The sequence below is a fragment of the Centroberyx affinis genome, unplaced genomic scaffold, assembly GCF_046629955.1.
Source record: "Centroberyx affinis isolate AG114_WGS23_722 - 3 ecotype Tasmania unplaced genomic scaffold, CSIRO-AGI_Caff_v1 ptg003169l_1, whole genome shotgun sequence".
NCBI lineage: Eukaryota > Metazoa > Chordata > Actinopteri > Beryciformes > Berycidae > Centroberyx > Centroberyx affinis.
In genome coordinates this window covers 171,356-184,755 of record NW_027281222.1, presented here as the reverse complement: position 1 = coordinate 184,755, position 13,400 = coordinate 171,356, and the positions used below count along the sequence as shown (strand labels likewise).

The following is a 13,400-nucleotide window of genomic DNA, read 5'->3' as shown; positions in this document are numbered from 1 at the left end:
GTGTGTGTGTGTGTGTGTGTGTTGAGTGAGCTGGGCCTTCTGTTAGTAGCCTCTCCATCATTCAGTCAGATGCCATATGCCAGACTGTTTCTCTTGGCTCTTAAAGACAGACAGGCAGGGTGGAAATGCGTCAGTCTGCCCTCAGGCCTGTTCCTCCAGTTAACGTCCTCATGCTGTGTGTATCTGTATGTGAGTGAGACATGTGTGTGAGAGTGTGGGTGCACACATGTATACAGGCATTTTTTGTAAGTATACACTTGGAATTAAACTAATTCAGTGTTTATTCATATCCTGCACTTAACAATAGATGAAATTGTTGTTACCTCTGTTAGCAATGAGAGTTTTATGGTATTTGCTCCGTAAATATGAATGAATCACGGTGAATCATTTGGATCTGCTTGTTACTGTTAAACATTATAGATATCTGCATCTGTAATCTAATCAAGTAAGGCATCTTGATTAGATTAGGTGGACCACAGAGGTGTGTTCTGGGCTGAGCAGAGCCCATGTGACTTCATCTGTGACAGGGGCAGGCTGAAAGATTTCTCTGTGTTACCAACACACAGCCCAGCTTTCTCCCTCTGGTTATAACTGTGGTGCTTTGAGGTGCAGAAAGAGTCAGTCTCATGGACCAGATACACTGCAGAGATAAACAGCTCCAACGTCAGAAAAGCCTCTGATTTAGATCTTTTCTATTTATGGTATAGGTGTATCGTTTGCCAAAATCGCATGCCACATATATTTCTTGGCATACTCTGAGTCATTGCTTTCGTCAGCAAGCATCTGGCCTTTTTGGACTCAGACTTGAATAACCCTGTGAGTAACAATACTTGAATAATGATGCATGAAACGTGAATAATAATACAGGTTGCGCATAGGTAGTCAAAGAGGATCACAACAAAAGGATGTTCCAATCTCTGATGACCTAACTTCATGCATTAGGTTGATTATTCAATAGTGAATTAAGGAATGTGTTATATCCAGTTATACCAGTCAAAAGACTTAGGCAGAATCTGTGTCGTCTTCAGGATGAGAGGCAGCTACTGATGTGTAGCTCACACATCAGGGAGACACCTGGCGTCAGAATCACAGACCAGTTGGTGTCATGTTACTATCCAGTTACAGTGGTATGCCGCTCTGTAGGCTTCTCAAACTTTCACACAGTGTCACACAACTGTCCACCACCAGTACATGCACATGCGCACTCAAGAATGAACAGGCAAATACACAAACACATACACACATGCACTGACAGTGTTGGTCTCTGTGTCATAGCAGAACAGAAGTAGGCCCAGCCAGGCAGACAGCAGGGTTGCAGAGAGGGGGCTGAGCTGAGCAGATGTTCACAGGACCACCCTCGCTAGTGTTTGTTCAGTTTGCTCTGGGAACAGACAGACAGGGAGAGGATCCGCCCAGCTGCCCCACTCTGGGCCACTGATGGCAGATATACACTGGCTTATTGTAGACTGGGTCTTATTTGTAATGGAATGTGCTGTTTGATCTTTCGGCCTGTCCCTTCACCGTTTTCCTAGGCGGAGTATGGTGTTTCTCCATTAGCAGGTTAAATAATACTAGTACAGTGGAAAATAAGCGCATATGTACTGCTAACTGGAAACTGTAAATGCAAGTGTGGGCACAGATGACATCAACATCTGGTAGGAGGGTGGGGCTCTTTAATCACCCGGTGCAAGGCTATTAGTTGCTGAGCCTCAACTCAGCCAGAAAGGAAAAGCGTGAGAGTCCGTTGGCTGCTCTTCCTAATATGGCAGAGGAAGGAAGGACGCCAGCGGACATGGCTCCTGGTCTGGAACCAGTCTTGCTGAGTCACTGTGTATTTTTTTCTTTTTTTATGAGGAATAAGGGACACATTGTGTGCATGTCAGGGCCAAAAAGGACACAGTTGTTTGTGAAGGCCTCAGTGTGTGTTTCAGTTGTAATGCTTTATTAATGGGGACATATTAAGCCATTTAGGATTACGCCACCTGTCTTTGTGTCCAGCAGGCCAGCTCAGGGGCAAGAGGTGCCGTGTCTGAGATGGAGGGAGGAAAGGAGAGAGGGGGGTTGGGTGAGAAAGGGGTGGCATGGCGTATTGCACTGCTGATGTGCATTAATGCACAATGCAGGGTTTTTCCTGCATAGAGAGTTTTTTGGCGGCCGCCAAAGCAGACAGAGTGGAAAACTGATCATTTGGTAGGCCTACTGTAAAATGTCATTTAGAACCTTTTTCAATGAGATTTTCCCATGTGCTATATTTTCTTTTAATGTGGCACTCCAACCAGCAGGGCGGTCATTGTACCCACATTCGCTTTGCAGAAGAAGTCAAGTGAAAGCAACAAGCAGTGTTAAGCAAGATGCACAAAACTGACATTACTGCCTCACAACAAGATGGGAGTGGGACAAAAATGTTACCCAACTTTGGTCCAAAGTTGAATAGCAGACTCATTTTCCAACTAATGAAACCCAGCTAACTGGTAGGTAAGCCAGGTCCGCTTGCTAAATACCTGCAGAGTCTCTGTGTGAGTGACAGAGAGAGAGACTGGTGAGCCTACAGCCTCTAACAACTGGAAGGCTCGGGTCTGAATCATTAGACTGTAATTTGTATGCAGTGTTCCAGCACTAAATGTGAACAACCAAATATTTATCCAAACTTGGCATTTCTGTTTCTTAATTTTGTGAAACGCTTAAAGATATGCAGACCTACCTCAATTTTATATTTTACTAGTGTGCTTTGGTTCCTGCCTGATTCAATTCTGTTTTACTGTCCAAGTTTCATATTGGTTAATTGTTAGAAAACATTTAGAACAGAGGAAAGGGCCATTAAACCGCTTAAAATTCAGTAGCATAATCAACAAAAACTTTCAAATCTGTAGCAAAGGCCTACAGTCAAAGTTATTAAGATATTGTTTTATGCAACTGAACATTCCTATTATTTTCCTATAGTAGCCTAAATATGATCGAGTCACTTTTAAAGTCATTTGGCCCCAAATGCAGCAAAGATTTCCAAGATGTTAAATTGATGGCATTCGCTTGCACCCTGCAATGTATCCTAACGGAGGGTTTGTAGTTTTCATTTTTGTGGTAGTGTTGGAAAATGTTAAGAATGAAACAAAAGGAGGAGAAGAGAATTTTCTTTGGATGGCTGCTGGTTTTCTATCCACGACATTTCAGACAAACAGGCCACCCTCCTCTCACATAGGTGATAAAACTGTTACAGCTGCTTCAATCATGAGTATAAATCAGCTAACCAGTGCAGTTAGCATATGGATAAATTGTTAGCCTAGCAGCAGGAGACGCCACATAGTGTTGCTTGTTTCTGTGTGTGTTCAGCATTTCTCCATGTGGCGAGGTTGAGTTGCTAAAGCTGCAGAAAACAACAACTCCATGTGGTGGCACCAGCTAGCGCACTTGTTTATATATGAATTCGCCTACTCTCTAGTAGGGCTCAAAGGTGGCACAGGACAAGACACACAAGCAAATCACAGGACAGGACAGGACACGACAGCAAATGACACTGAAGGACAGCATCAGAACATTGTACATGAAAAAGTTAAATTAAGCCTGGTGCATGTTGCTATTTCTTTTCTAATTACTCGCACCTCTAAAAGTATATTCCGCTAAAGCATTTCTACTACTATTGTAAATTATACTTTTAAATATATTTCACTAAACACTTGTTCTACCACAGCTGATAAAGAACTGTAAAGGTACATGACACTACAGAACTATATTTAATACAAATTATACTTATAAAGGTATGTTCAGCTCAAACACCACTACTATACACATTACAAATACTTTTAAAGATATATTCTGCTGAAACATTTATACGTCTTTTAAAACTACTTTTAATGGTATATCCCTGAAAAAGATTTAGTGTGATCTTGAGAAGACTACTTAGTCCATAGGGTTTATCAGTTCAGTTCAGTTCTTTATGTGATCCAAAAGGGCAATTGATTTGCAGGCAGGTATTAAAAAAGTGCCAGTCCAGGGTTTCTCTAGTTATGTCTGTTAATCAAGGTGATGGCTAAGGGAACAAATTAGTGTTTGTGTCAACTATCCCAACTGACTAGAACACATTTTACACACAGGATCGTCAAGATGGGACTGTTAATGATGATGGGACCGCCTACTATTGATGCATGAATGGATTTAATATATCACTGATAAATCTCATGGTACTCTCTTTCTCATTGTTAGGATTGTGGATTATCCAGTGACCATCTATTATGGCCCTTACAGTTAGTGTCACCTGCACACGCATTCCCACAATCTCAGTCTGACACACCCAAATCTCATTCCCACACACTCCCACTTCCACATGCACAAGGAAAAAAGGATGGTGAGTCAGATGATCAGAATCAGGACTGTCATGTTTACAAAACTGGATGTGCATGCCAGTTTGCCAGTGTCAGACAATAGACTTTCCCACTTCCAGACAGTGCTGAGAGCCTGTGGGAGGAACCAAGCCTTCACTGGCAGTGCTCAGTTTTTGGTGTGATGTTTCCTCATGGTTGCTTCTGTAGAGCTACACAAGTATAAATAATAAGTAATTTGCGATATGTGAGACCATACGGTACTTTAATGAAGCATTTAACCTGAAACCTTTGTGTAGTTAAGACTATAGGCAGCAGTGTTCATGCTGCAAGGAAAAAAAAATGCTGCAAGACAAAGAAAGTGGGCACTCTATGCTAAAAATAAATAAATAGAACTACCTCATTCCTCTCCCCTGGTCAAATCTCATCTTTCTCTCTTGCTGCCCTTGTCCTTTCGCTGCCCTTTTTCCTCTCTCACTGTTTGTCCCCACTCCGTTATTCTTTTTGTCACTGTCCTCATTCATTCAGTAGTGACTATTGTAGCTACCAATTAAGGGCTGTCCCGCCATAGTGAATTAGTGCAATCAGCAGCGTCGTAATTGACCAACATGTTTACAGTTGATTATTCATTTTCAGTGATGTTTTTCAATTTGGATCTAAAGGGGTCAACTTACATACTTGAAGGCACACATGACACTGGACAAGACACTAAATTATACCAGACAGGACACAAAATGATCAAACCCTCTCTCAGACCATCCCACAAGTTTGATCCCCATAGCAACCAATGTGTTCAGCTGAATAATGTAATTACACTGGTTTTAAAATGGTGAATGTGTGCTCTAAATATATTAATGGCTGTGCAGTGTTTTATAATTCTCCTTCTGTCTTCACAGAGCCACTAGTGTCCCTAAAGATGCAGTGCCTAAGGTATGACCTCTAAATATTCACTTATATATACTGACTCAGGTTCATCTGCATTCTTCTCTATTTATGAATATTGTACCAGTTTACTTAAAAGTGAGCATGCTCATTGTGCCCTTCTGAGATGATGTCAGAACATAACTTGGTCTTGCATGCTATAACTGTGACTGGTTAAGCCACATTTTATTGCACCTCCTTAAGTTGGTTGGCAGAGGCATGAGTTTTATTCATACAGCAGTATGATTATGAAAACACCATTGATTTTCATGTGATTGTTATGCAATGCTTTTGGGCATGCTGGTCTAGATGCATGAGTTTACCATGGAATTTGCTGTTTGTGCATGTTGTGTGTCTCCACTTTTGTCCAGGACGAACCTCAAGAAATCATTAAGCCTGTCCCAATCACTCACCCAGCCCCATGCACCACATACACCAGGCCGTCCAACCAGCCCAGCGCTGCCTACAACAAGACAGCCCGGCCATTTGGTGGGGATAGCAGTGTGGGCACAGCCACTTCCCCCCTGACCACCCCCAAAGTAGCCTCCATCCCCTCTGAATCATCTGCTTTCACGCCAGCTGCCCCTTCTCAACAACCACAGCCTCCATTTCCACTGAAGTCATGCTTCCCTGCCCCAGACTCGGCTCCAGCCAGCTCAGTTCCCAGGCCCAGCTCTGGTCGCTCCGCCTTCACCTCCCCCTCTGCCTCTTCCTCCTCATCTAACTCCTCCTCCCCAGCCAGAGTGACAGCCCCCTCCTCCAATCCCAATGTCCCACAGCCCTCTGTCTATAACTCACCTATCAACCTGTACTCCAATGTCAATGCCTGTGAGGTGGCTATGGGACAGAGACGGGGCCTTATGGAGAGCCAGGGGCTCGCAGAGCAGTTCAATGGGTAAGTACCACACATCAGACATCGCTGCCACCACCTTATACTTTCCCTCTCACATTTTTCAGACACCTTTCTGTCAAAGGAAAGCTCAACTGCAGTAGTTTAATGCTCTCTTTTCCAAATACAGTTAATCTTTCTTTTATGCCCTACTTTATGTGCACCACAGTTGAACAACTTGGGTCTTTTTTATTTATTTATTATTTAGGTAGGTCACTTAAGAACAAATTCTTATTCACAAGTCACGGGTCAGTTTCTTCTTTATTGTCAAATTCTTATTTACAAGTCACGAATAAAGTATCTATGTCAGATGAATAATAGCAGAAATTGGTGAAAGTGCAAGAACCGTATAATGGGAAATGCTTTGGTATTAAATGTCCTGTGTGCCGCAGTCAGCAGGTCCAGAGGGAGTTGTGGTTTCTTTAGTTGTCTGGAAGTCAGAAACCACAGATTAGCTAAAGTACATTTTTGCCTTGCAGTCTACCTGAGAGAGAAAATGTATTGCAGAAAGTGAAATATTCCATTCCGCTGTTCCTACATTACCTCATGCCCCATTTCAACCGAAAAGATGTCTCTCATTTGAAAAGCTAACACAGAAGCAGCCCATAACCCAACTTTTCACACAGCTGCATTACAAGGAAAAAAACAAGGCATGCTGCACATCTTGTCCCAATCTGCTACAGGGAAATTGGAAGGGGGACAGAGGCTAGGCAACATGCTAACGGATGCTACTGCCTATCTCTAATTGACAGTAGGGTTAGCAATACTGTCAAACACCCAGTCTACTGCTGCTGCTGGTGTAACACTTGTTTTTAATTATCCCAGAGTACTGGCAGCTCTGTGTTTCTGGGGACCACGGACAGAGCTAAATTGGGCTGGACAGGGCTTCATCAGCAGAGTTTGGCTTGCTGGTTTGGTTACGGTAGACTGGGCTAGGTCTAAGTGATTTGTCACTCAATTTTACTTCCTGTCACCTGAAAAAACAGATCACACAGACCATATTTTTTATTTATTTTAAGTAAGCAAACCTGCTCATTGGACACCTGAAAACTTCAAGAAGTCTGTAAAACCCACCTATCTCTGGTACAATATCATGGCTTACAAGTATTTTCATGAAGATAAATTCTCTTTATCTGGGAAAGAAAAACAAACCTCCCATGGCACACATTAGTGGCCGGTAAACATTTACAGTATAATTTACTTTCATAATGAGTTTAATTTCAAAGTAGTAATACAAAGAAATGCAGAATAAAGAGCCATACATGTCATGAATCTCCTTATCAGGTACATCATTAACTCTTTGAAGAGTTATTCTGTCATCTTCTTCAATCTTTCTTTTGCCTAAAAGCCTGGACTATCAGCTTATAGAGGTACAGTGCATTTGTTGCAGCGTGTGTGTGTGTGTGTGTGTGTTTGTGTCCTGACATGCATTCTATGTTTGTGAGTTTTTCTCTGGTTTTCTGTCTGCACATTCTCTCAGAAGGGCCTTTTAATTAAAGGGCATCTGTTTAGGACTATGATCTTTTCTCAAACTATTCTATTCCTGCTTCCTCTTAGCTTCTTCATCCATTTTCCATTTACCTTTTCTCTGTCCTTAGGAGGAAGAAGAGGCAGAGCCCAAGTTAGTGTTGTGAATGACACTACTTCTGCTACTGTAGCTTTCTAACAATGTGGAATGTGATTACACTGCAAAAACGGCCATGTTAACAAGTCATTTAGTCTCATATTCAGCCTTCAAATCTTATTTTTGTTTGACCAAGAGAAAAATTCTGCCAATGAGGTGAGATAACTCCACTTGTTTCAAATGCAGTTTTGCTTCTTTCAGGAATTTTCTGGAAATGTCTTGATCAATATCTTGAAACAAGTAAGAATACGCGTCAAGAAAATGATACTTGATTCTACAGAATTCTTGTAACAAGATGATTTGCATTGGAAACAAGTGAAATTATCTAACCCCACTGGCAGATTTTGTCGCTTATTTTAAGAAAATTTTGATTTTAGGACTCAATAATAGACTAAATGATTTGTTACGATGGAGATTTTTTGCAGTGTACAGCCCTCACATCTGTCCAGTTTATGATTCCAGTATTACAGCATGCCTGCACCTCCTTGAGCTAACCCTCACACAAGCCTCACATTAATGCCCATCTACTTACATGCTCATCTCAAGGGCCAAACAAACCGCGAAGCCCTGTAAATAATCCATCTCTAAGTCGGCACAGGAAGCCCGGCGGGGGTCAGCTCATGCTCTTCATTCATGCTCTCAGTGGCATCCTGCTCTGTGTTGTTCTAGCGCTGCATTTACACTCGGTGCAGCCGGGCCTGTCAGCACATTGGGCTGCTGAAGTCACCCGGCTCTGCATCTGTCTGGCTCCATCTGCTACTGTTGTCAGTGTGTTTACTCAAGGCCGGTCAGATCACTGCCAAGTATATTCTGCTACGGCTCGGAATAGGCTGCCTGAAGACTGCTCGCTTTGATCATCCTTCACCTCCACTCACCTGACACACACACACACACACACACACAGGATAGAATATGCTCCAACAACATTGCACACACTTGGACTTTGACATAAATTGGCTTTAAGAGTTTTGAACTGCACTTGTACTGAACTTTACATGTAAACACTCAATATAAATATTATTACAGTCAGGAGTACCAATAAACTGTCGCCTGAAAAAGGCGCACCGAAATATTCAAAGCCCAGTACTTCCATCTTGTGGCCAGAGAGGGTCACTGTGACTTTCATCTGTCAATCAATGTCACTGAAGGAAAAATGCTTTCCATGTGTGTATTTTAACCATCTTGTAATATAGTCCAACTAACTGCTCTATTCATTCCACACTGTCCTTCTTACACACAGTTACTATCATGAATTTATACCCATTAATTAAAAAAACATGCTATGACGTTGTTTTAAGATGAGTTCACAGAGACAAATGCTTTTTAAAGGCCCTTGCAAATAGTTTTATTCCCTCATCTGATTCTCTAGCTGACTGCTACTTTATGGTTTCTCTCTCTAATAGCGAGCCTCAGAGAATTCCTAAGTAAGTATAGGTCGACGCAGTTTTAATGCCTTTCCCATGTGAACGGCACACCGATAAGTAGCGCTTTGTATAATTTTTAATTTCTGATTCTTTTTCTGCCTTTTTGCCTTTTCCCCTTACTACATTTTCATTGCTCACCTGCAGGAATCTGCCTCCAACTAGACCTAGGAGGTAATACCGAAATAACAGCAGTTAATTCATAGTGTGGAACATGTGTCTCTTGGTTGACTGTAGAGCACTCATTGTGTATATACAGTAGCCTATATATGTGTGTGTGTATAGAGACGAGTGTGTGTTAATTGTTTGTGTGTCTATAATAAACAGTACACTGGAACATCGTTACCCTGTGGTAGAGATGTTCTCCTCTACTATTAACCTGAACAATTAATATTTAACAGTTATTTTGTCTGTTGTTTTTAGCAGTGGTGAGCTTGATCATTCAATGTCATTGCTATATTGCTATTGTCATGTGAAAAAACCTGGTCATTTTGGTGATTTTCATGTTTTCACTTTTTTTCACAACTGAATGATTACATGCTCCTCTATCAATTGAGATTCTCCAACCTCTTGGGCTTATGATACCCTTTCAAATCAGACTGGATAAACTCAAAAATGCATTGTCATCAAGCTAAAACCAAGGCTGTTTTTTCTACATTTTGGAGATACAAGGTCTTCACCCGACAGCGGTGATATGTTACTAATACAGATGATTTCCATGTCTATAACATAATTTCTTGGTGTATCTGGAATGGCAGAAAACCTGTTATGGAACCTGAGCAGAACCACGCCTCACCGCTCAGTGATGCCAGCAAGAAGCGTCTGATTGAGGACACAGAAGACTGGCAACCGCGAACCGGCACTTCCCAGTCCCGGTCCTTCCGCATCCTGGCCCAGCTCACCGGCACCGAGAACGGTGGGTACCAGCCTCGGCGTGCTCACACAGCGTCACGCACTAGTCTTGCCTCATCTCTCTTATTCACCTTTAAATTAAGCAACATATCCAAATCAGGTTTAGACATGTATTTACAGCTTAGGGGCATGGCAAATTTTCAATTGATTTTATCTCTTAACGATGATGACAGACTTATACAAGCTTCAGATATACAGAGATTTACGCTCAGATTTCATCTCAACTGTAATGCTTTGTTTTCTTGTCTCAACTGACAAGTTGTTGCGTGGCTTCCAGGTTGTTGATGAAGAGTTAAAATATTGCATAGGACTCATTGTTTTTTTATTTGTCCACACTGGTTGCCTCTTATTTTAAGAACTGATTTGAAGATTTTACTTTTAAGGCTTAGCTTGGTCTTGCTGCTTGTTCATCTCAGATCTTATAGCCTTATAGGCTGGAGCACATTACGAATTCATCCCAAGGCTTTGAGATGTCATGTGTGAAGAGCATAGGCAGACAAATTCAGGGTCATTTTTTTGAAATCACTTCCCAAAACACATTAAGCTTTTATATACTTTTTAACCTTTTTTATTGTCATTATATATCTTGTTTTATAACCCAGTTTCTTCAACTTGAATTTATTATTGTTTTATTGTCTGTAAAGTATTAAGTACAAAACTCTATTCCCTTGGTAATAATAATTCCTGTATAATAGTAGGTTAAGAATGATATCACCAGATCATTTTATGTGTTTTGTATATTTGAAGTGACTGTTTGGCCTTTTGTGAAATCGATGGTTACATGAGCAGGCTGTGGATAGTAGTGTGGTGTTCATACTCCCTGTGGGCCTGCTCCATTCCTGGGGCTTCCTCTGTGTGCGTGTGTGTGTGTGTGTGTGTGTGTGTGTGTGTGGGGGGGTGTCTGTCTGTCTGTTTGTCTGTCTGTCTGTCTGTGTGGGTCGACCTGTTCCAGTGATGCAGAATGACACCTACCTCACATATTACACTACATTAATCTCTTTTCCTACTTCACTCTGTCTCCTTCTCTTTCCTCCTCTCTCCCACTGAGGTTACCACAGCGGTGCGGAATATGTGATGAGCTCTTGATATTCAGTGTAAATCCATGCTGTATGGTGTTTGTGCAGCTGTGAAGAATGTGGGAACCGGTCAGGAGGTCCCATCAGGATCTAGTTCTCAGGGATGGCTCTCCCTCATTTGATGCTCTTGGCCCAATCAGCCAGTTCTTGGTCAGAGCAGGCTGCAATAGAGATGGAGTTGAACCCAGCGGGAGAACATACTACATGGCTCTTTAACAGTCTGACTCCCCCCTTGTTTATTGTACATGTTACTGTATGTTCAATGGTGCTGATATGTGTTTTTCCTTCACTTTTGCAGAGCAAGTCCCAGAGAACAGTGGAAAGAAGTAAGTGGTTGGTGGTTTTTCAATATAATCAAATTTGGTATGTGTCTGCGAATGTTCTCTGTCTCTGTCTCTCTCTCTCTCTCTCTCTCTCTCTCTCTCTGCATGTGTGAGCACTTGTGCAGGAAGTCATGCATGTGTGTTTTAGCAATGCTGTCGTTACTGTTACTATTTTTCTTGATCACAGACGTTTCAAATTCTAGATTTGGCTCTCAGTGTAGTCATGTAAGCATGTCCCGGGAGCCTCCCGTTCAGAGTTTAGCCCCGACTTCCCGATCTATGGGTCCCGCAGTATTATGCTTAGTTTAAGGCTTAATTTGGAGGAAGCCACATTTGAGAGCTCTCAAGGCTCTGAAGGCTGAGTGGAGGCAGATTGAGCCAGCAGCAGCCTCAGGGTACAACGATACTCCTGCTGCTGCTCTCTGCCCTTAATCTACAGTAAACACAGTCTGCCCTCCGTACCAGAGCCCCAACCAATCAGTATGTCACTCACTGGAAACTGGGGGTAATTAAGTGGTATTGTGGGTAATAGGGGCCTGCCAGAAGGAGATTCCTGTTCCCCTCCTGTCAGTGAGATTTAGTTCAGAACACTATTCATAAAGACAGGGCAAATACTATAAATCTGCCATGCCATATGATTTATCCTATAATTATGTTGTACGTACGTACAAGAAATTGAGAGAAATTGGCTCATTTTATATTCATATCCAAATTGTATTTCCTTCTCTTATTATTTTCTTACATTTTTTCTTACCTTTATTCCTGTGTTGTCTCTTGTGTTATCTCTCACTTTCCTTCTCCTATCTTCACCTTCCACCTTTATTTCCCTTCTGCTTCTTCTTCTTCTTCTTCTTCTTCTTCTTCTTCTTCTTCTTCTTCTTCTTCTTCTTCTTCTTCTCTTTTAATCCTGTCTTGTGGGGCGAGTCAGAGTGAACAAGTTGGACCCAGAGGTTATAGGACACAAGTACAACAAGCTGAGAGATTGGCATCATGGTGTTTCCGCACGAGTGCTAAATGTGCAGTAGACAATGCTTTGTTTTGTTTTTTAATGTTTTATTTATTTCAGTTTGACCACAAGAAAACTTTGGTGTCTCCTTTGGTGTACCAACATATTTTCTCCCTGGCACACTATATAATACCTTATCATTTGTCCCAATCCATCTCTCCCTTGAATGGATGATTAAAAGGCTAATGCAGAAACTGTGTGCAAACAAACAAACCCTATTGTAAAAAGTGTTTTTAGATAGATATTGTGTCATATTTAATCTAATTATATGTAAAAAAAAAAAAAAAAAAAAAAAAAAAAAAAAATAGATAAAACACATGAAAAGGAGCAAGTTAAAGCCACATATTGTTGTGCTTGGAAATTCAATATTATATTGTACTGAACTTGTATGCTGTATTGCACAGTACTGTATATGTCTGGGTCTTCCCTCTGCGCACACTCTATATGCTTTCACTTTATTTATAGTAAAGTCTGTGCATATCTGTATCACATTTCTTCTATTTTCTATACTAACCATTGTAGTTTTGTGTGAAGATTTTATCTCAATAAACTTTTTTCTTTACTGCTGCTGTCCATTTCCTATTCTTTCCTTTCTCCTTCTGTTTCTTCTTTTCTTGGGAAACAAAGTGTGCTTGTCCATTGGAAATCTCCAGCTGGTAAAAGGTCATCAGAGCCTGTGGCAGAAAATAATTAGCTATGCAGCAGGGATAGAGGGAAAAAAACTGCCTGCGTTCAGTGCATTGATGGTGTGTACCGATTTGGGCAAAGAGAATGAAAGCAATGAGCTGGAAAATTGATTAATCAAAGTGTAAATGGCATTGATCAAAGTGCCATCCCATTAGAATCAGTTCCGTTTTAGGCAATAGAGTAGCACTGCCTTTTCAATCGTTTCACACACAAAAAACATTTGGTGTA

At 41.4% G+C, this 13,400-nt stretch overlaps 1 protein-coding gene across 1 annotated transcript in view; it reads left to right on the top strand.

Annotated features, from left to right (window-relative positions):
* Positions 1-13,400, top strand: part of pdlim5b (PDZ and LIM domain 5b) — a 58,394-nt gene that overhangs the window by 35,202 nt on the left and 9,792 nt on the right. The window contains exons 4-7 of the mRNA XM_071537972.1: positions 5,210-5,243; positions 5,606-6,129; positions 9,927-10,084; positions 11,455-11,482. Coding sequence (XP_071394073.1) covers positions 5,210-5,243; positions 5,606-6,129; positions 9,927-10,084; positions 11,455-11,482 — 744 coding nt within the window. The remainder of the gene's footprint in view (positions 1-5,209; positions 5,244-5,605; positions 6,130-9,926; positions 10,085-11,454; positions 11,483-13,400) is intronic.